General features: G+C 35.2%; 1 protein-coding gene across 17 annotated transcripts in view; it reads left to right on the top strand.

The window, feature by feature from the left end:
- Window positions 1-24,797, top strand: part of RIMS2 (regulating synaptic membrane exocytosis 2) — a 448,611-nt gene that overhangs the window by 44,378 nt on the left and 379,436 nt on the right. For 3 of the 17 annotated variants that reach the window (XM_053936996.1, XM_053937000.1, XM_053937028.1), the window contains exons 2-3: window positions 12,457-12,489; window positions 12,887-12,973. The exons of the other annotated variants lie outside the window; for them this stretch is intronic. In XM_053936996.1, the coding sequence (XP_053792971.1) occupies window positions 12,457-12,489; window positions 12,887-12,973 (120 nt within the window). The remainder of the gene's footprint in view (window positions 1-12,456; window positions 12,490-12,886; window positions 12,974-24,797) is intronic. 17 annotated transcript variants of the gene reach the window in all.

Here is a 24,797-nt window from a genome sequence, read left to right on the forward strand (position 1 = left end):
AGAAGTGGTTGCAGATATTCTGTACATTGTCTTATTCTAGAAGGTCAAGATCATGCTTCCTATTAATGTTTTTATTCGGATCAAGGGATCTGAATAGACAGGACTTTAGAAAATAGTTTTCTATTGGCTGAAGTAGTATTTTAATTGAGATGCTAAGATTGTCTCTAAAATTGTGTCTTAAAATTTATTTGTAAGTCACAAAGAATAAAATTACTGATTATGGTGGTCTTGTGGATTTTATTGAAAGCTATTTTAAGAGTTCAGAAAATCTGATGGAATCTCTTTTCTGGATATGACCAGAAAGAATGGAATCCCCTTTAGAAAATTGGGGTGGTGTGAGTGGAAGAAGAGCCAAGGATTAGCAGTGAATCAGTCAACTGAAATTCCAAGAAAATCAGGGGAAGAAATAAGCAAAGTTCTTGTAATTATCTAGAAGATAAGAAATAAATTAATAGTAGTCAATGTGGATTTATCAAGAACAAATCATGCCAGAAAAATCTAATTTAATTCTGCAACAGATATCAGCTCCTGTAGATAGAGAAGTAGTAATAGATAGCGTATCTTGAGGAAGGCTTTAATATCTTCTTGAAAAACATATTCCTAAGTAATCCAGGGCAGGTGATACAGAGAAAACTACTGTAGAATAATAATACTTACCCATGAGTAATGAACTAGAAAGTTTTACTTCCTATATATGGATGATTTTCTGTCTAAACAAAGATTTACCAAATGAAACTTTGCTGAAGTTGTCAAGCACATCCATTAATGTTCAGAATGATGGAATAGAGTGCACTTACAAGCATGTTAGAGAAGTTATAAATGATTTTTAGAAAGTAGAGACATGTTCTAAAATTACTGAATGATATTCAACAAGGACGTTATTCAGTAAGTGCTGTGCTCACACGTAATCATTAATTGAAATTGAAGTTAGCTACTGGCTATGTGTCTATTCCCAAGTGCAGTATCTAGGCTCTAAACTGTCTCTTATGCTGAAAATGAACTTCAATTGCACGTGGTTATGGAAAGGATACTTGCTATCATAAGTTGCATAAACATTACAATGTCCTACAAAACTGTCAGGCAATAATGACCACCACTAAATGCCCACCTAGAATGAGTTTAGTTTTCAAAATTGCAGCTCAAAATAGCAGTGGGTAAGTTCACAGTAGTCCAGGTGAGATCCCTAGAAAACAGGCCATGAGAAGAGGCTAAACACTTTAGGTAAGCTTTAGGACAGAAGACTTAGGGAAACTTCAAAATTTCAAAGAAATGAAAGGCTGCTCTTTTTCATGCCCCGAGTAGGTGATGGGACAAGAAGTATTGAGCTTGCAGTTTGGGAGATTCAGAGAATATAGAAAATAGAAGGTCTAAGTTTTATTTGACATTCAGCTATTTAATGTACTGTTTTCTCATTTGCATCTCACACAACTTAGTGCATTGAACTTGTGCTTGGGGTAGACAATGACTAATGAGAAAAACTGAAACATAGTAATCTCATCCTTCCATCATTAATTTCTGCAGTTTTGAAAAGTCTACTCCTTGTGTTGATTTTGGGTAGGTTTTTCATTTAAGAAATATGTTTTCTTTAAACAAAAATGCATGTACCTATTTCCTCAGAAGAAAGGGGTATTTTTGTTACAAAACAACAACATAGAAATTTACTAATTTGTGAACTTGAGAATCACTTTTAAACTTTTTTTTTTCTGTAGATTGCCTTTACTTCTAATTTATACTACTAGTAGAGGTATAAAAATACTGAATTAACAAAATTTAGTTTCATACTCCCAACTGGAAATCTATACTGGTGTTGTAGCTCTGCAGAATCTGTTCACTTGTGAATTTTTCAAGGATGTTTAGCATGTGCTACATAGGACTATCATCTGAGCTGCCAACACCCTGTTTATTATGCAACAGTGATCCAGAGCTTCGTGTGCAGAGGGACTGCAGGACACAAGTCTGCTCCAAAAAGGGGCTCTTTGTAAGGCTGGTTTGGAAGAGAACAGAAACAAATTAATGATATTTTTTATTTATGTTCCTGTTGTATCTTTTGCAATAACTCTTTTCTAGAATTGCCTGAACTCTGGAAGAAATTTGAATCCATTTCACACAATTAAATGTCACAGTCTGAGAAATACTAGCTTATTGTTTGCTGTGTAGTTTTTAAGCTCTAGTGTATATGATTTTCCCCTGGTGGGTATCTTAGAGATAATAATATTATAAAATTGTTATTTAACAGGCAAAATAACATATCAAGTCCAAAGTAATTACCAATGCATTTAAAATTAATTACAGAATTAAAATTAATTTTTTTAAATTCACCTGCTAGCATCTGAGCCCAGGGTTGCATATTTCACTAGCAGCTGGTGACAGAACAATCATCTAGGAAAGCACTTTCTGCAGGAGATGCTTGGAATGCCATCTACTGTTGAAAAAGTAAAAATCCAATCCAAAAGCAACTCAAAACCCTTAGGAGAAATTTATTTTTTAATGGTTTGTTCTAAAATTAAACTTTACTTACATTAGAATTCAATTAATGTTCTAAAAAGGTCCTAATGTGTTTGATTTCAATATCCTAGCTTTTGTATCAGTTTTAAAATTAGGCTTTCTGCTTAATTTTATGAATTCCTTGAGAATTTCAGTTAATTGCAAAACATTTTGAAGCATAAGTAAAAAATAAAGTCTCATCTTTCCAATACAGAATTAATAAAAATTGCATTAAGTAGAGTTGTGATTAAGGAAATTAGAGTTGCATTAAGGAAAGTTGTGATCCAGATACTGAAATAAATCTCCCTAAAAAATCCTTATGATTAAAATTTTAATTTAAAGTATTTAAGCCTTTTTTTGAGTGCTCTCTAAGAAAAACTATTGTAGGACAAAACCTTATTTGGTATTTGATTATCTGTTACTGAAGTTCACTCTGGTAAAACTGTGTTTGGAGATTATAGATTTACTAAAATTTGAGTAGTCTTGTACACACATGTATGTTACATTTGGATGTATTTATGCATGTGTTATTACTATAATAGTAGGAAATGTTTGCATTTTGGTCATGAACAAGACTATACAATTCCCAGTCATCTTGTTATAGTCATCCTTATTTCCAGAAGTAAAGTATGGCTCACCATAACACAGCTATTTTGGTACATTTCACACATCCTATAGACAAGAATGTAAAACATTTTTCCCTCTTTACACAAAATATGTGTAAAAAAATACACATAATATTTTTTTTCCTTTTTACACAAAATATATGGCAGACCTAAGTGCTATTCCAGCACTTCTTTGGAAAAACCTGACTTTTTGAAAATAGATACAGTCAAGTGAACACTAGCTGTCAAAAATTAATCTTTGCTGGAGTTTAGGTTGTAGAAATATCTGTAACTTCAACATTTTTTCAATGCAAATCTCACCCAAGACTAGCTATGAGGTCCCCATAATTACAGAAAATTGCATCTAATAACAAATGTTATGTGACAATTGGACAATTTTGTCTCTATTCCTTCTTGGAAAATTAGAGGAAAGTCCAACATTTTTTTAAGATTAGATGCCTGCTGTCTCAGATTGATTTCTTTCATTCTCTGTAGGTCATCTGCCTGAAATATCCACCTATCTGCAGGACGTAGGAGAGGAACATTTACTAAATTGGAGAAAAAAATTAAATCCAAATAAAACTATTTCCCTCCAATGAATTGAAATGTACATGTGCTTAAAGCTCAATTAGCTAAAACATCCTGAGTGAAAGCAGTTGCTACTTACCTAGAGGCTGTGAACAAGTGTCAGGCTCCCATGTGAGGTGTTTCAGCCTGTATAAAATATGAGCACTGAGATCAGAGAGAAGTCAAGGCTTTTCAGATTGTGTCAGGGAGACTTTAGTGTGACCAAACATACAGCAGGACAGTGACTGTTGCCTCAAAGTTGATCTTTTGACAGAAATTGAAAGTTATTTGTAAGAACATTGCCTTTTGTTTTGTTTTGTTTTGTTTTGTTTTGTTTAAAAAGGGGTCTACTGACAGAACAAACTGATTAGATTCAAGGAGGTATTTACTTGTATCTCATGTCGTTGAAGTGGATTTGGAAATTCATTATAGTGAAGAACGATGGAACATTAGCTGCTCTTTAAATGAGCTGATAGAAACTGAACAGGTAAACTGCTTTTAAAGAAATATTTGCTATGGTTCAAGGATTCCTTAAAACTTGTGTGTTTTTTTAATCTGCTGCCCCTGACATCCTTCATATGCATTAATTTGATCTTTGTTTTGTTCTTACTGCATTTCTAATACAGGATAATTTTTGGCTTTATGTGTTGCAAGTTAGCTGGTCCAATCTTGCAGCTATTTTATATGATGCTAGAGAGGAACATCTGACAGATATTGGATGCTTTAGCCAGAAAAAAAGCAAATCTGTGGAGCTCCCAATTAAAAAATATTAGTAACATGCTAATCTGAAAAAAAACTTCTGGAGTTTTAGGGTTGAAAGATACAGCTTCACCCAATATAATTCCTTTGTTATGATTGTTTACACTGTTTTCTAGTTGTTGCCCTCTTTGACAACTTTGTGTGGTCCAAGACTTTCTATTATTTATTATTTTATAACTTTTGTACATGCCTCATTCCCTCACCAGACACATGATACCTACGTGGGAAGCAGCTGGCCTGCTGCAACTGGGCAACAAATTATAATGCTGAGGGCTTTCAAATTCTGCCTTAGAAATTCCCGCTTACTCTGTGATAATCAAAATACTTTTTTCCTTACTAAGTATAGGAAAAAGCTGCTGTAGTCAATTTTAAACTGTGTGGTAGGTTTGGACAGACACACAGACCTTTTAATGTCACCTCTCTGGTCTCGGCCTCCTGCTTGCAATTTTGTATAACCTTCAAAAGAGAGCATTGATCCATGAATTAATTATTGGAACTGTATATAACGTATGTATGTTATATACAGTATATGTGTAACTGTATATAACATAATGGCTACTGTTCATTGTAGTACTTATTTATTATTACAGTTGTACTATAATAACTTTCTCACGTGCTGATTGGTGAGTTTGACACTCATTTTTATCATTTTACACCATAACAAATAGCAGGGAAGAAGTCTGGCTGAGTTAGGGCGTGCGAGAAGCAAGGGAACTTTCATTTGTAGAACACAGTGTGTCCATCTCTCATCCCAGAAATGAATGGTAGGAAACATTTCTGCCCTGAGGAGTTCATATCCTAAGATAAGCAGAATCTGATTTATTTTGCTGATTCTGAAATAATCAAAACATACTGTAATTTCTTCTGTTTTAGAGTTAAAACTACAGGGCTGTTGAGCGCTGGTTTTGGTCACACTGAACCACATTTTAGTAGATATTTTATAAAAATATTAGTGTCAAAATTTCACTTTGCGGCTTGTTTTTCTGGAACCTTAGATTAATTAACATCTAAATTTCTAATTAACATCTAAATGTCAGAGTAGGCTTTATCTCACAGAACTTGTTATGTTTATGGATGATACTCATCTGATGTCATTCAGGAAGCTCATTCAGCTTAGACTGTTATAGAGGAGCATGAATATGTCTGTGCTTATCTGTAAACTATGTATGGTGCCTCCTTGTTGTTTTGGTACATCTTTAGGGAAAATTTAGTTTGGACTTCAAGGAATGTTTAACCTCTTATGCTTGGATTTATGTAGGTTTTATATTTGTTCTGTGTACCAGATGTTGTTTCTAGCTGAAGTACCCAACTTCTCCACCTGCTTGTTCACTTATATCAAATATTGGATTACTGCTCAGCTACTGATTGTGGAAGTGTTTTTTTGGAAACTACTGGTATATTGTTACAAACAGAGCAAAATTACAATAAAATCACCTGCATATATTTTCAGGAAAATATCCCTTTGGAAAGACATTACTTTGTTGTCCAAAATATGATCCTTCTCAATTCAACTACTTATACTCTCTAAATTAATAAAACACTTGGAACAGTAATATAAATTAAAGACTTTAAGTTTGATCAAAATAGTTAAACTGCATGTTATTATGTCTGTGTTCTTATAGCATCAATATGGTAATCAATGCAAAGAATCAATTCGGTAATATATAACATTTTATGGTTATGTAAATGACATGGATTTAAATTTGACCTCCTTTCTTGGAGTTAAACATACTTACATAATTTAACTTAATTAATCTGTGGAGATGCCTTCTCAAGAAAATAGTTGGTTGTATTTGAATATATGTCTGTGTTAAGTCCCCTGTTTTGACAAGAGTGAATGCCGGCAAAGTAATATACTGTGTGTTGTGTCTTGACTTCCGATGTGTGAGTTAAGTCACTGCAGTCACTGCAACTAATCATTTTTGTTTGTTCATTTGGTGCAGGGCACATAATTGAAATACTGTTATGAAGATTTAGGGAAAAAAAAAAAAAAAAGAAAGAGTCCACAGCAGGCGGTCTAGGAAAATGGATTAATGAACCTTGCATTCTATGACAGGGTGGTGGAAACCTCTGAATGTCACTGGAGCTGATGATCTTCCATCCTTTTCAGCACAATAAAAATGAGGGCATGGGTATCCCCAATGTGGTTTGGATATAGTTATGCACCAAATGCAATGTTTTGGAAAGAAATAATGGAAGGTACAGGGAAGCAAGAGGGAAGGGAGGTTAGATTTTTTTCGTTGTTTCTTTAAATCTATTTTATTTTCAGTGCCATTTTCAAGGGTATAAGTTTCAGGGGAGGAAGTTGTTCTAAATTAAGAAATATTGCCAATGGAAACTACTTTTAGAGATTATGATGTTCGTATACTATGAGAATGGGAATATATAAATTCCAGAGAAAGCTAATTACATAACTTCATTAAAATCTTTTCACTATTTGTGCATTGAAAAGACATTTGTTAACTATCAAGTGATTTTGGAATATTTCAAATCTGCTTATAATTGTGGACAGTTATTAAAGAGAGAGAGAACACTTCAAAGATGTTGGCACCTTGACTCTTGTGAAAGCTACTGTCATCTGGGTTAGTGGGGTCTGGAATGCAAAGAAGGAAAAATCCTAATCCTGAGGATAGTATTCAGTTTAATTCACCTTATAATACAATTGGTTATGAAGTAGTTAGCATTCATGCTGCTGTTTTTATTTGAAAGATAGCAGCTTTACAGATTTTTATTGCATATAATATAAATCTGGGTTTGAGACAAAATTCTCTCCTACTCTCTTCTCTCAACTATTTCTATTTCTTTATTGTGAACAAAGCTGGAGGTCAATGTCAGTATGGTATCTGCAGAGGAAGCAAACTTGACAAATCTTTTTATAGATCTGAGACTGTCCCTCATCCTTCCTGTATGATTTGCTTTAGGAAAACCAGATAGTTTGGTGCATTAATATTTAATCTTATGTTGATTCTTAATCAAGTTTAGTGTAACATGCATTGCTCATTGAGACTACTGCACATACATCCTGCTTTGTCATTAGGATCTGCATCCGCTAAATTTAAAAATTTCATACAAGTGTACCACTCTCTGGATTTCCTAGTCAATATATTTGATAAAAATAACTACTCTAGAAGCATCAACAGCTTCATTAAATTGGTACTATCAAAACTACAGCATTAATAGTGATAATAAAATATATTTAGATTTTTTTTTCATGGATGAATTCCAAGCAAAAGATTTACCTGTTTTTTCAAATCTCCTCAATTTCATCAAAAGGGCTAGAAAAAACTTCCATCTTGGTCTATCCTAGTCCACTGAGTTGGTTAGGAAATACAGAAAACATAGACTATAATTGAGCAAAAGACTGAAACTACTTGCCTGTAGCATTTTTAAATTAAAGTGATATAGAGTTATATAGTGTTATATATAACTCCACACAGTGTTTCTAGGAGACATTAGGTACACCCAGTTTACTCCTGCAGATTTGATCTCCTTGTGCTTGTAGGTCCACGGATGGCAAGTTGTGAATCTTGCGAGTATTACTGGGTTAGAGGTAGATATTATGATGTTTATCCCTGCCAAGGATGGCTGATTCTAAAATCTGGATTCCCCAAACATCACTTGAGAAGGACGAATATGGATATCTAGGAGCTGTAGAGTCTGTTTTAAGGGTTATTTTCATAGATTGAGGCACTTGAGTTCTTCCCCTATGCTTTTGTGGCTATGCATCCAAGTATGTGAAAATAGAGATGAGCTCTGGTAACAGAGTGCTTGTTAGTTTACCTGTCTCCAAAGCACCTTTTGGAAAGAATATTTTATGGCTTTGACATAGTATATTTTAGAGAGAAGCTTTTACTGGTGGCAGTAGATTGAAAAATAGAAAAGTATTAGGAGTTTAAAGGGATAATAATAATTTTATATTGATGTTTTCATTACTTATTCTCCTGCTTCCATTTTTCTTGTTCTCTTCCCTCTCTTTTCTGTTCTGTTCTCATATTCATTCCCTGTGCCAGTGGGAATAGCCTTAATCTTTGAGGAAATTTTTAGTACACGGAGAGAACCCAACATCAAAAACTGTTCACTGAGACTTGAGATTTAGCTTAATGATTCCAGCTACTGGGAAAGATCAAAGGGGTCTGGCACTTGGACTGTGTAGGCTTGCAGAGGAACACAAAAGTAATGGTGCTGTGTGTGTTTCAAAGGGCAGAGGTTTCCCATAACAAAGTGCAAGGTGTAAAAATTCTTTATTGTTGGCAAGTAGAAAAATCCTGGCTTGTTTTCAAGTGGAGTAGTGTATGGAGTTGTGATCTTTTAAAAAAAGAGTTGTGACAAAATTTTCAAACTCCTCTAACATTTTAGAATAGGTGGTAAAATACTTAGTATTCTGCACCGTTAGAATACATTGTCTCAGTTACTGTCGATCAGACACATTATCTGCAGCCTGTTGGTGTTTTTAGATCAGAATTTGTTTCTAGTGAATAATGAGAAGTGACACTGTTCTTGGTAGAGTTTTGGGTGGATAGAGCTGAAAAGACATGGGAAGGTTAAATGAAGACAGGTAGCCGGGAAGGAGCAGTATGTAGTTATACTACTTGGGGTACTTCAGTTGGTCTGTTGAGAAAATGGAAATTTGGGGGTTTGCTGACCTGGCAAGACACTTCTTTTAAGCAATTGTTTGTTGCTGATTTTTGAAAGGAGGATAGAAAGCAATGCATAAATATGGGAGTACACAATCCAGTGAAACACAACGCAGCTCTTGTAACTAAAGGAAATACAACTGTATGTGTACATGTAGACAGGGTTCAAGTTATCTGGAGTCTCTTTCGTCCTTTTCTGTCTAGAAAAAGATATTTAAACCACAGCAATGCTAAAAATACATTCAGTGCATTTCATCTAATATATAATTATTTCTATCAGTTGCTACAACTTGTAATTTCATCTGAATGAAATCTTTTGGAAAAAAAGAAGCAGAAATTAGTCAGTGGTTTTCAGATTTAGATCCAGAATCTGTATTCATTCTCTGACCTTGAAAGATAAATACCTGGCTATACACCTGAAGGGTTCAGGCCTGTTGATCCACAAGGTTAATATTAATTTAAAATCATATGGTAGAATCTATTAATTCAACTGTTTTCTTAATAATTTCTTTTTAAATTGTAACGTGTCTCCTATGCTCGTTATAAAGTCAAGGAAGATAATTTCCTAATCCAGGGACTGAAGGATGTATGGAGAGTGCTCAAGGAATGCGTCACTGTTATATAATAATGGAAGCTCTTGTCCTCACATAACTGCAGTGTTGGAAAGTGGAGAGTGAATGAGACAGAATTCTAGGAGGCAAAAAGATTAATTTGTAAGAGAGATATTTTGAATTGTAGGGTCATATAATATCCTGACTTAGAACACAGTGTTCCTATAAAATGCTGAGAAATTAATTTTCAGTGCAGGTTTTCAACATGTCTTATAATGGACAATGCGTTTTATTTACTGGTGCGAAACTAAAAATTGATTGTAAGATTTTCAAAAATACCAAGGGTTTGCAGCTGCAACTGAAGCCACCATATATATACTATAGTGTGAATATGCTAGATCTTGTTGAAAAAAAATGTACCAAAGATTTCAAACTACACACAGTAGTACAGATCTTACAGTAACTTGCTCTCAATTCCAAATGTGAAAAAGGATTGACCATGGTCACTATCCAAAGGGAAGATGCTGGTTGTAATCTGATTATGTGAAGGGCTCGGATTTCCTTTCTTTAGTTCTATAGAACAATTCACAATGAAGTAATAACTTAAAAGAGTTGAGTACGTATGTTTGGAAATAATGTATGGAAAGGAATATATAGATTAGTGATATATTCAGTTTTCAATGTTCAGTTGTCAGGGAGGTCACATTTCAGTGTCTAGTTCTGTGTAGGCAACTTAGGAGCTCTGAATTATTATCTGGGAATTTCCTTCTCACAGCTGACCATGGAGCCTTAAGGCTCATAATGTTGGGGATCTAAATTAAATATCCTGAGCTACCTAGTGAGAAAAGTGTGGACATGCTTTGATTTCCCATCCCTCCCATTTCTCCAGTTCTGAATTTTCTGCATTGAAAAACAAGTGTGGATTGTCTTGATTAAAGATAATAATATGATTAAGATGCATGGTAGAGTGGAATTGCAATGGCATGTGACTTTTTTTTTTCCTTTTTTTTGTTTAATATACCTGCTTGATTTTGTTGGCCTTGTTTATTTATTTATTTTGTTTTTTGTACTGGAATGTTATTTTTATATACATTTCTAAAGCACTGAAGAGGCAAAACCATGCTAGAAGACATTTTACTGTGTGTTGCATGTTCAGTTTTCCCTTTTGGTACTCAGTTTTGGAGAGATATTAGTCTTTCTCATTGTCCACTTACTTAAATCTCACGTAGTCACTGAATGCTGTTTATGGAGTTATTTCCTGTGCTATCATATGGTGGATGAGATACGGAGGTATTTTGGTGAGCTTTATTTATCTGTGCAACACCAAGCATCCACTTAAAATTGTGAGCCTGTGCCTCCTGTTTAGGTAGGTGAGAGTATTCTCTATAGAGACATTCAGAATATCTATAAAGGAACCTTTTTGGGTTTTTGAACATATAGGGAAAGTAGATCCTAACTTGATATTTAAGACCAATACCTGCAATTAGAGGATGCAAATACTCCTGTATGTATATGTCTCTGTTCTTGGGTTTTGTCATGGTTTAACCCCAGTCAGGAAACAAGGCCCAAGCAGCTGCTCATTCGTTCCCTCACCAGTAGGAGCAGAGAGAGTATTAGAAGGGTAAAAGATAGAAAACTTGTGGGTTGAAATAATGACAGTTTAATAGGGAAAGTAGAACCTACTCACACAAGCAAATCAAACCAAGGAATTAATTCACTGTTTTCCGTGGGCAGGAAGGTGTTCAGCCATCTCCAGGAGAGCAGGGCCCCATCATGTGCAACAGTGACTTGGGAAGGCAAATGGCATTACTCCAAACACCTCCTCCTACTACCCCCACCTTCCTCCTACTACCCCTATCTTTATTTACTGAGCGTGAGGCCACATGGTCTGGAGTATCCTTTTGGTCAGTTTGTCCTGGCTGTGTCTCCTCCCATCCTGCCATGCACCCCCAACTTCCTCACCTGGGTGGCAGTATGAGAAGCAGAAAAGGCCTTGGGTCTGTGTAAGCCCTGCTCAGCAATAGCAAAGACATCTCTATATTATCAACTCTGTTCAGCACAAAGTCAAACCACAGCCCCATACCAACCACTGTGAAGAAAATTAACTCTACCCCAGCTGAAACCAGCACAGGTTTGATATAGAACATCAACTTGCTCATTTAAGTTAAAGCATGTATTTCAGATGGAATATTTTCCTTAAGAGAGTGGACAACTATTAATCAGTACTAAACAGACCTACTATATGAATTATCCAGTTATTTCTTTAAGCAAGTCCTAGTAAAGTTCACTGATGAGTAAAATTCCTTAGCTTTCCTCCCTTAGTTTTTAGCTATGTTTTCTACAAGTCCTGACATTACTGTAGTTTAATAAATATAACGCAGATTTTCCTTTAATCTATTAGTTTAGTATACTGCATTTAAAATGGTATATTACATGTTAAAAATTTGCCTTGAACTATGACAGGCATTTTGGTTGTGAATAAAAAAGAAATAGATTGTAGTTCACATAATCAAAGCACCTTCCTTTGTATTTGTAGCTGAATGTATTGCTGGAAATGTTTTAATATGGTATTATGTGCAAAAAATTGAAAGTCAGGTAAAGAACATTAGTAATTTAATTTTTAGTTTTAACTAAAAATTAACATATTAAAGTTTTCTATACTTGGCACTCTCCATTTTTAAAACTAAATGGAAATAAGCCCATAATATAGCTTAATATAAGCATACAACAAATGTTAAAGCAAATCCTTTTAATTGAAAATAGGAACTTTTCCCTTCCCGATCGATACAGATTTTAGTACTTCAGGGTAGTTGTTTTCAACATGTTGCACTCAGTTGTGCAAACTTATCTTTTTAGGGTCAAAGAAGAGCAAAAACCACAGCCGACACAGTAAGTAAAGTATCTTCAAGATGCAATAGGCTTGACTTTTCTACCTTTGCCATGTTCTGCTCTCTGCACCTTTGATGGTATTAGCTTTCACTGATACCTGATAGGCTGCAGGTAGTTTGTCATCTGCTTCCTGACTGGCTTGTAAGAGAGCTGCCTGTAGCTTCTTACTCCATCCACATGTTAGCTGGATGTAGGTTCTTGCTGCCTGCTTGTGAACTGGTGAATTGTAAAACTTTACTTCCCTTACACCCTTAGTGGCTGACTTAGTTCTGCAGCTCACATTCCCGTTGGCTCTAGCTTTTCTGCCTGTGTATTTCTACTAACATTGGATAAGAGAACATTTAAACTAGTGTGGTTTTATTGGTTATTCAGTCACATTATTTGCTTGTTTAAACAGGTGGTTTCCCTTTAGTGGGATCACTGAGCTGGTAAATAACGTTCTTCAACCACAGCAAAAACAGCAAAATGAAAAGGAGCCCCAGACGTAAGTAAGCTGCTCTCTGTAGATTAAGTAACATCTGTATAGCATTAGAACATCCTGGAGAGTATGTTTAAAATAATTGCCCCTTTAGAGCATACAGGTGAGGGCATTTTACAAGCTGAGCACCATTTGCCTTCCAACCCCTGACTTGCAAAGGGAAAACTGAAAATCAAGTCTTACTCTCCTTATCAGTAACTTAAGTGATTAGAGTGCATTGGAGTGCAATTTAAGGAGTTACTACTACTCTGTGTTTTGGTTTTCTTTTTGTTTGGTTGTTTGGTTGGGTTTTTTGGCAAATGTTCCTTATAATGAAATTTCTGTTGAAGTGATGTGTTTTCTGTGCATGAGGAGCTGGAATTATAAGACATGTAGCATTATTTATAGTATGTCTATGCACATGCGTGGTCTGAGTCATGCATAGAATGCTATATGAATCTACATAATATGTCAGAAGAGCTTTCTAAGGACCAGGAAAATATCATGTCATTTTTTTCATGCTTTCAGAATATCTGTAAAGTTTCAGAACTTCAGCAGATATAAGGTGAAATCTTGGGTCAATCAAAGATGAGGAAATTTTGACTTTGATGGAGCCAGTATTTCATCTGTGAACCTTTTATATGATATTTTTTTTGCTATCTGAAAATCTTAAGTTTTAACAGAAACTGGCAAAGCTAGGACATTGAGTCTTAGAGTAGAACTTAAAGCATGGAGAGGAAAATATTCCTTTAATAAAGAGAAACTAAAAATATTCATTATTATAAATTTTCAAATTACTAAAATGTATTTTGGATGTTATTTAAGCTTTAAGCAGTTAAGTTGCTCTCTCTTCTTTCTTCTAGAGGTTTATGCTTTGTAAGTTCATGTGATAAATGGTTTAAAGCATGCATATAACTTACTAATTACTTTCCAGGCAGAATCAATTTTTGTTTATTTTTTAATATATGTATTTAAGTGGACCTTCATACTTGTGGGTCATGAAAGCCATGATGTTTTTTGAGAATACATGGTGAAAAAATGTCACAAATTAAAATGGAAAAATAGGACATAAAATTGATATTCTGTAAAGCAATGTATTATTCTGAGCTCTCTTTCTGATATTCTCACTTAACTGCTTATAAAATTGTGTATATATTAATACTGATTTTTGGGGTTATTATTAGATACTGGCAATATTACATTTTGTTCACAACACCTCAGTACTTCGTATTCCCAGTTTCCTTAACAGCAAAAGTTGTTCTGCTCACTAGTGTAAATATGAAGCATATGGCTTTCAAGAAACTTAAAATACTATATGAGCAGTGTAAACAGATGAGCTATAGTTAACAAAAATGTTAATAAATGGTTACTGTTAGAATGGAAGGATCTTTTCAAATGGGGACCTCTTTGGGAACCAGTTTTGTTCAGTGTTTCTATTATATAACTAAGACATTAATTAATTAGTATACTCACTGAATTTATAGATACACTTCTCCCAGTCTTGTGTTAACACCTCATGGCAGGATTATATTAAAAAATTATCCTGAAAAACCCAAGCTATGGTTATGATGTTATGATGCTAATCAGAAGGAAAAATGCAAAGTGATGTTCTGTAGGGGTCATTTATGTGGTTGACATAGGACAAAGAAAAATTGTGTAGGGAAATGTTCTTTGGCAGAGAATCAGGGAAACCTAATAGTATATAAGTTGAGCTGTAGCCAGTATCCTGAAAGAGATTAATGTCATACAGGAATGCACAGACACTAGCCAGGAAGCGCTGTGAAGAAGTTTTCCCACTGCTAGGCTTTGGTAAGGTCTCACCTGGAATAGCATACCCTTCAAAAATTATGTAGAGCAGTTTTAATTCAGTGGAGAGTAATAGCAATGAATAATAGGTGTCTAAAAACCATGGTATGTGCTAGGAAAGAATCAAACACATGAGTTAATTTAGCCTCCTAAAGAGACAATCCCAGGGAATGAAGGAGATGGACAAGTGAAAGGAAATTATCACTTTTCCGTGTTCATCTCATGGTGAAGCTGAAAGGAGTAAAGTTATGTTAGGGAGGACTGAACTTGGTAGGGAGAACCTTTTAATGGAAAGAAAACTTAAAATGCTTGCATACTTTGTTTAGGACTTGTTTGGAAGCTGTGAAAATCTTAAGGAGCAGGTTTGGCAAATACCTGTTAGAAGAGACACAAGTGTAGCTGGTCCTGCGCTGGAACAAGAGAATGGACTAAATTACTTTCTTTTAACAGTGTCTTCCAGCACTGCTTATTTGTGATAATTTCATTAATATATTAAGTATCAGGATTTGTTTTCGTGATTATCGTAAACATTCAGGGAGAAAATTGAACAGAAATACTAATGGTGCAACTTTTAAATTTTATTCATTTTTCTGACATTAATGGCTTGCAAAGAAGTGTTGTACTGGAGAACACTGTGAGATACTGGGGAGGAGAATAAATGTGTGTAGAAATTTTTACCACTATTTGTACATATTGGGGCATTTTCCACTTGAAATCACTGTCAGTATCTGAGTCTAATTTTGAGATATACCTGATTGTCCACCTTTGCTGATGAAAAAGCTTATTTACAGTGAATCTGGGGAGGACAAAATGTGATGAGCAACAGCAGAATAGGAGTTAGTAGTATCTGAAAACAAGGTATCTTGTTACAGATGTCACTTTTGCTCTGGAAAAGGTATTTTTGTAGAACCACTGACCATGTGTCCTTATGGGCAGAGGTAGGATTAGTCTGATGCTCTTGGACATGAGTTCTTTACCACAAAAATCACAGAATGATTGAGGTTGGAAGAGGCTTCTGGAGGTCATCTTGCCCGACCCTCCTTCTCATGTGGGTCACCTAGGGGCACTGTTCAAAACTATGTGTAGCTGGATTTTGAATATATCTAGGGATGGAGAATCTAGAAAATCTCTGGGCAAGAGATACATGTGCTAGAGCTTGGTCACCCCTAGAATGAAAAATGTTTCTCTCTGCTCAAAGGGAACTTCCTGTGCTTCGGTTTGTGCCTATTGCCTCTGATCCTGTCACTGGACACTGCTGAAAAGAGCCTGGATCCATTCTCTTTGCAACTTTCCTTCAGGTGTTTGTATTTATTGATAAGATCTCCTCCCTGAACTTTTTCTTCTCCAGGCTAAAAAGTTCAAGCTCTCTGTCTATCCTCATGTGAGAGATGCTTCAGTCCCTATCTTTTTGGTTTTTTACTGGACTATCTCCAGTATGTCCATGTTGCTCTTTAACTGGGGAGGACACAGAACTCCAGGTGTGGCTTTGCCAGTGCTGAATGAAGGGTAGGATCACCTCCTTCTGCCTAATACTGCCCAGAGTGCCATTCACTTCCCTTTCCTCAAGGCATGCTGGCCTATGTTCAACGTGGTGTGCACCAGGACTTCCAGGTGCTTTTCTGCAGAGCTGCTCTCCAGCTGGGCAGTTCCCAGCCTGCACCGGTGTGTGTGCTTCCTCCCCAGATGCAGGACTTTGCATTTTGCTTTGCTGAACATTGTGAGATCCTGGGCAGCCTGTTTCTCCAGCCTGTTAAGGTCCCTCTGGATGGCAACATGACCTTCTGACATATCAGCCACTCCTCCCAGCTTGGTGTCATTCACAAACTGCCTGAAGGCACCCACTGCCCCATCATCTACATCAGTAAGTTATTGAACAGGACTGGACTCAATATTGACCCCTGGGATAAACTTCTAGGACCTGGCCTCCAACTAGACTTTGTGCCACTGATCTCCCTGCTCTGGGCCCAGCCTTTCAGCCAGGTCTCAGTCTACTTCAAAGTCTGCTCATCCAGTCTGTACTTCACAGATTCTCTAGGATCTGATAGGAGACAATGGGAAAAGCCTTATTGGAGACAAGATAGACAACATTCACTGCTCTTCCCTCCTTGTGGTCATTTCATTGTAGAAGGTCATTACATTGGTCGAGTGTGACCTTCCCTCGGTTAATGCCTGCTGACTCCTGATCACTTCTTTGTATTTCATGTTCCTAGAAATAGGTCCCAGGATTAGTTGTACCATCACTTTCCCAGGAATTGAGATTAGTCTGACCAGTCTGTGGTTCTGTAGATCCTTATGCTTCTTCAAGATGGAAGTGACATTTTCTTTTCCGCAGTTGTTAGGCACCTCTCCCAATTTCTGTGATCATTCTGATATAGAGAGCGGTCTTTCATATCTTGTCTTGATGAAGAATACTTCTATCTCCAGCACATGCGCACTTCATCATGAGTTTTATCTGCAGTGTTTGAGATATTTCCATATTTTAATCCTTAAAGAGTAGAAATTCTTAGCTGCCCCCTGAAGCAGCTGTCTTTGATGCTTAGCAATCAGCAAACCAAGTTTTATTTCTTCAGATTTATAAGGTATATACTTTGTAAAAGGTGTATTCAGGTTGCTCCTCATTAGGATGTGGTGGTCTTGTGCCTAAGGGTTTGACTTGGTGTTTATATCTTTCTTCTGCATGAATCTTGGAATGTTATGTAATGGTGTTAATCTCTAATCACAATAAAGGAATTCCCATGCTAGAAGGCACTGAAGATTTCACTATTGCAATATTGTATATTGGCAGCATTCAGCAATGAATACCTGAGAACACACATAAGGAGAAGGGTATGCATAGAATGGTTCTGATACAGGTATTTTAGTGACTTCCTCAGGCAGTGGCTGCATGCATGCTGCTGGATTTATTCCCTGGCAATAAGGAATCTGTTTGCCACAATTATTTGCAGTCCCCTTTTAAACCTACTTATATTCTTGCTTTCAAAACTTGGTCAAAAGGAATTCTACAACTTAATTGTCTGTATGGAGAAGTTGTCACCCTGTGTTTACTTAAAAACTACTTCCTGATATTTTTAAATGGAATGTTGTGTTATATAATTTATCTGTAATATGTATAAGCTTTAAATATTTTTATTATGTTCCATGCAGTCTATTATATTTGATACAGTTAAACTGCAGAGTCAGAGTTTTTCCTTCTATGATAGAAACTGCTTCTGGTCATCGTTGCTGTCTTATCTCCTTTTAAAAGCCTGATTAGATCTTTTTTTATTTAACAGTGATCAGTGTGACAGTATTCAAGATACAAGAGCTCTGTGTTTTTAAGCAGTGATTTAGGAAAGTTTCTAATGTTTGCTGCTTAAAGATATCCAAATATTGAAAAGATGGTGGTTTTTTTTCCCTTTTTCCATAAACATTTTTGTTTATTTTCAGGCTGGAAATTTGGTTGATTGCTAAGAACTGTAAGAGGTCCATCCTGGAATTTGACAGCAGAAATTGAGCCTCTCTTCTTTCTTTGATAGTTATGAGCACATTATTAATGAACAGTAGACAAAATACAATCAGCATCAAAAGTCATTAAACATAAAGCTTTTTGTAGCTAAACAATTTCAAAACAAATACATTATTTCATTGTCTTTTTGTATTTTTACTAGAAGAATTCTAGGGGAGGTTAAAAAATGTACATTGCTTAGCAAAGCATAGGTATTTTTTTTCTGCTAAAAATGGCTTGTCAATAAATAGATATTCATGGTTATTCAGAAAGTCATGTTGTCACCTTAAGGAAATGAAGATTGAAAATTACCGTAAGATGATAATCAGTAAAACCTTTTCCTGCATGTTTTTCTATAAATTAAATTAATTTCTCTATTGTGCTAGACCACTCCAGCAAAGCAGTAAAATTTTCTGCTTATTAGAATTTCTAATGAATTCTGGTTAAACTAGATTGACATTTCTCAAATACTTAACATAAATCAATGGATCATTAATTTTGAATTCTAAATTTACTGCATAAAGAATATGTCTGCCAACCACGATGTAGTTTTGAATGTCTTCAAATTGTCTAATGGACATGTGATAGCAAGCCCACATCAACAATTATTTAATACAATTTACACAATATATATACATATATATATACATACTCAGTGGGTTTATTTGCAGTCAGTGTAGTTCTTGTTGAGACTGCTTTTTTATACAACCTGTTAAAAACAACACACTCCACTTGAGAGAATAATTTCTGGAAAGAGAAAAATAGGTCTATGCATCCAATACACTTGTGACATTGGAGTCATGAGAAGTCTAACATTCTGCTGTGTTTGTTTTCTAGGGCAGTAAGATAGAAAAAAAACAGAGAGTAAATGAGTTAAAATTATAATTTGCAGTATATTAAAAGAAAAAAGGGGGGGGGGGAGATTGTAGCTATTGCAAAGTAAAATAGAAATCCACAAAATACCTCTTAACTATGAAACTGGTTTTGTCTCCCTAATATAGTAAATATGAGGTACCAAAACAACTTCTGTTGTTTGATTCTGATAACTTGTTGCATCTCTTACTCAGACTATTAAATTTACCATTTGCAACATGACATGATAGTTTCCTTGACTGATGGTTGCCCTGAACTTTTTTCTCAAGCTATTTAATACAAGAAAAACTTACTTATGTTGGTTGGATTGTTCCCAATGTTAATGAGGTTAAGATACCTCTTCAGTGAAGAAATGGCTTGTTAAGCACTGGAAGAAGCTGCCTGGGAAAGAGATGGACTCACCATCCCTGGAAGTGTTCAAGGAATGGCTGGATGTGGCACTTGGTGCAGTGGTTTAGTTGACTTGGTGGTGTTTGGTCAAAGGTTGAACTCAATATTGGAGGTCTTTTCCAACCTTAATGATTCTATGAATATAGTAGAATTCAGTTTTATCAGCAGGTAAATATAGTGATCATAAGACATATATTTCTTAATTGTAACCTAACTGATCTATTTTAATCCTTAACACACATGGATTTGTAATTCGGCAGAACCACAGAATATGATTAATTAAAAAAGAATAGATGCTGCATTTTGGAAAAATTAATAAAGTTGATTAATAAACTTTATTAATAAGGAAGTTTAAAAAGAGATGGAAAAAATGTAAGAAACCTATTGTCCATTTGTGAAAGATAGAACTAAACTTTAAACAAAAGCCATGTAGTATGGTACAATGAAGAATTCCTTGTGGATCTGGGGTTATAAAAAAAGACTTGCATATAGAAAGAAGAATACAACCAGAAATATTTAGCTGACCAGCAGTTAGCATTATGGGCAAGGAAAAGGTGAAAGAAATCCTCCAAAGTGACATAATCTGTGTTTATATACTTTACTCAAATAATAAACTGGATAAAAGAATAAAAAAGTGAAATTATCCACTTATTTATAAAATAGGGCTGAATTTGAGCTTTATCTGACCTATTTTGTATACTAAAATCTCTAGAAGTTTTGTGTTATGCAACAGAAGTATAACATATGTGATTGAGGAAGGGAGTGTTTCCATATGTGTATGCATAGAGGTGTAAGGTGATGCTTACTAGACAATAAATTAACATAGAACAGCTCCTAAAAGCTTTGTGGGAATTATTTTTGCTCTAATTTTTGCAGTTTCTCAGATTTTGTGAATGTCACAGGCTGTGGCACTACTAATATGCTGACAACATCCTGATTTGAACTGCTTTCAAAAAGAAGTAGACAGTACCCCTAGAGGGATGACAGGTTGTCTGAATGAGATAAGCAAATAGATTTAGAGAATGCTGGCTTAAGCTTAACTTAAACAAGACAGAAGTGATACTCTTATAATAAGAGGAAACCATGTTAAGCCTGCAGCTAAATCAGCAACCTCAGTTTCAAATGCAACTTTTAGGACAGAGGCAAAAGATGTTCTTGCAAAACATAGAGGCTATACACTCATTTTGGCATTAACTGTAACCCTAATGAATGCTGTAATTTTTATTTTCCAAAGAAGAATTGTGCATTTCATTCTGTGAAGAATTGATGATAAAAGTCATACATCAATTTATATGATTTATCAAGTCTTGTTATTCAGAAGGTCAAAACTTCTACAGCAGATCAGACCCCAGCTGCTGCACTCTACTGGCTCTACATTATTCATGATAATTTAATGTCATTCTCCTTAAACTGACTGGGCATGTTGTATTCTGTAAGTGGAAGTGATGTGAACCCTATTTTACATGCAATAGTACTAGTTCCAAGTAAGATTATTCCAAGAAGTGGCATAAGATGGTTTTAGGTTTCTAAATGAAATCTGAATCTTTTTTTTTCTAGTTTGTCAGGGCCTAAACTGGCAGAGGAGTGGCTTTTATTTCTGAGGCACTCTGACTAAACTATGGTGAAAATACAAAAAAAATGTAAATGCAGGTAATTATTAATTCTTGAAAATATAGATCTACTTTGTTGAAAACTTTTTTTTTAAATTAGAGGTGACTATTCAGTGCAGCCACAGCTGCTATGATGTATAGAGGTTTTTTTTTTTTTATGGATTATCTATAAATTTGCAACCATTCATGGTACATAAGTTTTTATTTATGTCAATTTGAGGGAAATTCAAGTTTGTGGAAGTAACTTTTTAATAACTGTTTTTTTTTTCTTTTAACCAAGGAAATATTGCAATAAGCAATATATTCCTAGCTTTCTTATAGAGATTCTGTCTTGATAAAATAATCTCTTAGTCACATTATAGAGATGAATTGGCAGAGACTAAGCAAAAGAAAAGAAAAAGATAATATCTTCTGGTTCATTATGTTTTTTTTTTAAGTTGGTAGAGAATTCCATCAGCTTTTTTAATATGTTTGCCTTTCTGTTCAAGCGGGGAACAATTGTCTTCTCATAATTGAATAGAAAATAAAAAATACATGTGTGATATTACACTGCTGAATTCTGGTCTGGTTCATGATTCTCATAGTGAACATAACAAATATCAAAATCTGAACTTCCATGGGGTTTATATTATCTCATTCACTTTGCGTGGCATGCTTTATGTCATTATTTGCCCTCTGGTAGTTTCATTTTGAATTAATATTCCCATTAGGAATATTAGCCCAGCACAAAAACTTTATACTATAGAACAGCAGTCAGAGTGCTTGAAACGGAAGGGAAGCTTGGGAGCTCAGCAATTCTACAGCCTTCCTGCACAGACTGAATCCTAGTCTGAAACCTAACAGAGAAAACCAGAATGTACAGCCAGGCTGTGCTTCGTGTATATGATTTCTGGGCACCAGTTAGTTGAGACAATTCCTTTTAATAACACAAAAATTGTTTTCATAGACCATCTTCTTCCAACTCAAGACTACTTTTTTTCTAGTTTAAAGATACTCTTATCTCTCTTTAGCAAGTTCCCAATGTATTTTATTTTGGCTGTCTGCACTGCTCCACTGCTCCACTGCTCCAAACACAGCAGAATGTTAAAGTTTTCCTCAACATGGATATTTGTTATTTTGTCAGTATTTTCTGTATTCTAAACATTTTGAATTTAAGTTAATACTATTGGATTTGGAGAATAGATCAACACATTATAGTGTTTTCTGCATTATCTAGTTTAAAAATATGTCAAAATAGATGCTTATAGGTTAGTGTTCTTCTTTTTGGTTGAATTTTCCAAGAGAAAATAATAAGCTTAGCTGTCAGAATCATAAAATCAAAGGATATTGGAACTAGATAGACTTTAATGGAACTGATCTCTCTCTTCCCTGAAGCCATGCTTCTGTGAGTCATGCAGCCACCCTCATAGTACTGCAAATGTAAAGAGTATGTTCAGGATGCACTCACACAAGACAGCAGAGTTATGAGTGTCTGTTTTCATCATTTGGGAAGAATAATTACGGTTGACTTGGGCTTGTTTTGGCATTACATCTCTTTTTATATGAAAACTGCTGACTTGAGCTTTCTAGCGTTCAATACTTGTAATTAGGCTCACCTGGTATTATAGACTAAGAACTACTTTCTCCAGGGATGATTCTCTAGACTTTTTGCATAAGACTGTAGATCAAAACAGTCCTTTGGTACCTCTCCTCAATATATTTCTCCTTATCATCGTCTTTCTACCTATTTCATCCTTTCTACATTTTACCTGAAAAAACTCAGCATGGCTTTTACAAAAGAGGAATGACCTCCCAGGATACTGAGGTTATTGAGGTATGACACATGAATAAGGGTATGAATAATGTAAAGTGTTAACTTGTATAGTTTTTGGAGAGCAGTATCTTTATCCCAGAGTAATCCTGGTTTTGTGTTGTTTTGGTTTGTTTTTTTCCCCCATATAAACTGTTAGTAAGAAAACATGAACAGAAGATACCTTCATTTCTTCTGCTCTACATGCTACTGAGTGATGGGAAAATTTCTGGAAATAGCTAGAAGAAGTTTTTAAATTATTGGATGAATTGGGAAGACAATTCATCCAATAAGATGAATTGAAGACAATTCTGATGAAGAATTTGAAGTCAGAGATGTATAAAAGTTTATTTAGTAGTAAAAAATAACATTTCTTGAAACAATCTAAATGGCTTTACTGATGGCTTTTAACTGTTTGTATCAAATACATCAGGCTTCTTAAATCAATAGTGATTGGTGCAATAAAAAAAGGCTTTCAAAGGGTAGTTTTAAGGAACAGTAATTTGACATAAAATTATTATAAATATTTCTATTTTGCACTGCAGGTAGAGTTATCATGATAAGAGCATAAAGAAAAATGTTGAATAAATATTCAGGAAAGAGGAGAGATTCAGTGATCATGGTTGAATCAATTATAACACCATAACTGCATACAGTTATGTAACACCCTCAAGATGTTGGCTTGAATTCTTGGAAAATCATTAATTAGGTTCACAAACCAATACCAAATTTCAAACCAGGAAGCAAGTTCTGAAACAGTTAATGCCAGGAACTATAGAAATGGATCTGGTGGATACTTTTTAACTCTATTGAGTTTCTTGGTACTGAAGATGTTTGGTACCTCACAATGGCTTCCTGTGTGGTCTAAGCCATATATATTAAGGTTTACTGCTGAATGCAGGTGCTGAGAGTAGTTTGTACCTCTGGAATGACTTCCACAAATGACCCAGCTGTGGGCAGTGCTGAATGCTGATATGGGCACTTCCAGCTGCTAATACCAGTGGAAAAAGGGATGGTTTTCATACTGTAGGTATTTTTGCTTGCTTGCAGGTTGAAAGCAGAACCAGACCCATCAGTCAACAGCATCTGGGGAATTCCTGTCCCCTGGAGTCAGGAAACACAATTAGGCTTGCTGAAAATACAATTAGGCTTCCCAGCTGCAGAGCTTTTCAGATGAAAGTTCAGTAATGTCATTTACACGCTTTTAAACTCCCAACTTCTTTCAAAAACATTTCTGTCTAATTGATACCTGTGAGTTAATGCAGAGTTAATGCTGTGTTTGTCTTTGGGAGGGTTTAGTCTCTCAGCTGCGTATTTTTATTTTGATGTATTTGCAGTGGTTGTGGTACAATTTTCAGAGGGAAGATGAGTAAAGCGTTATTATCACTGTTGTCTTGTTTTATTCCTTTGATAAGGAATAGTTGTAGTATTTTCTCAATTAATTATATAAAAATATAATTAAATGTTCATTCTTTAATTGAAGAGTTGTTGGGGGGGCAGCAAGGCTAGAGGAAAAATGTGTCTATTTATTCTCCCTTATTTAAGACAGGAAAGGATTAGACTGATTTAGAAAGGCTGACTACAGGATGTGGAGCTCTGCCACGTTTACTTATGGAAGACATAATAGATGAGACAATTGTCTTTTATCACCAGGAGATTTCTGTTATGTGATGGTAGTCTTCACTCTAGTTTGGTTGTAGAGATTTGAGGACAGTTGAACAGATAGTCAGAACATTCAGGCATGCTCCAAAAGGAGGCCAGTCCACAGAATATTTATATCATGAAACCCTCTCTCAGCTCTTCTATTTTACAGATGAGTGTACCTTTTTACTTTTTCAACATCATCATTCCCATTTGCTTTTGCTTGTGAACTCATGGGTGCTTTCTGTGATCACAGTA

The sequence above is a fragment of the Vidua chalybeata genome, chromosome 1 (genome assembly GCF_026979565.1).
Source record: "Vidua chalybeata isolate OUT-0048 chromosome 1, bVidCha1 merged haplotype, whole genome shotgun sequence".
NCBI lineage: Eukaryota > Metazoa > Chordata > Aves > Passeriformes > Viduidae > Vidua > Vidua chalybeata.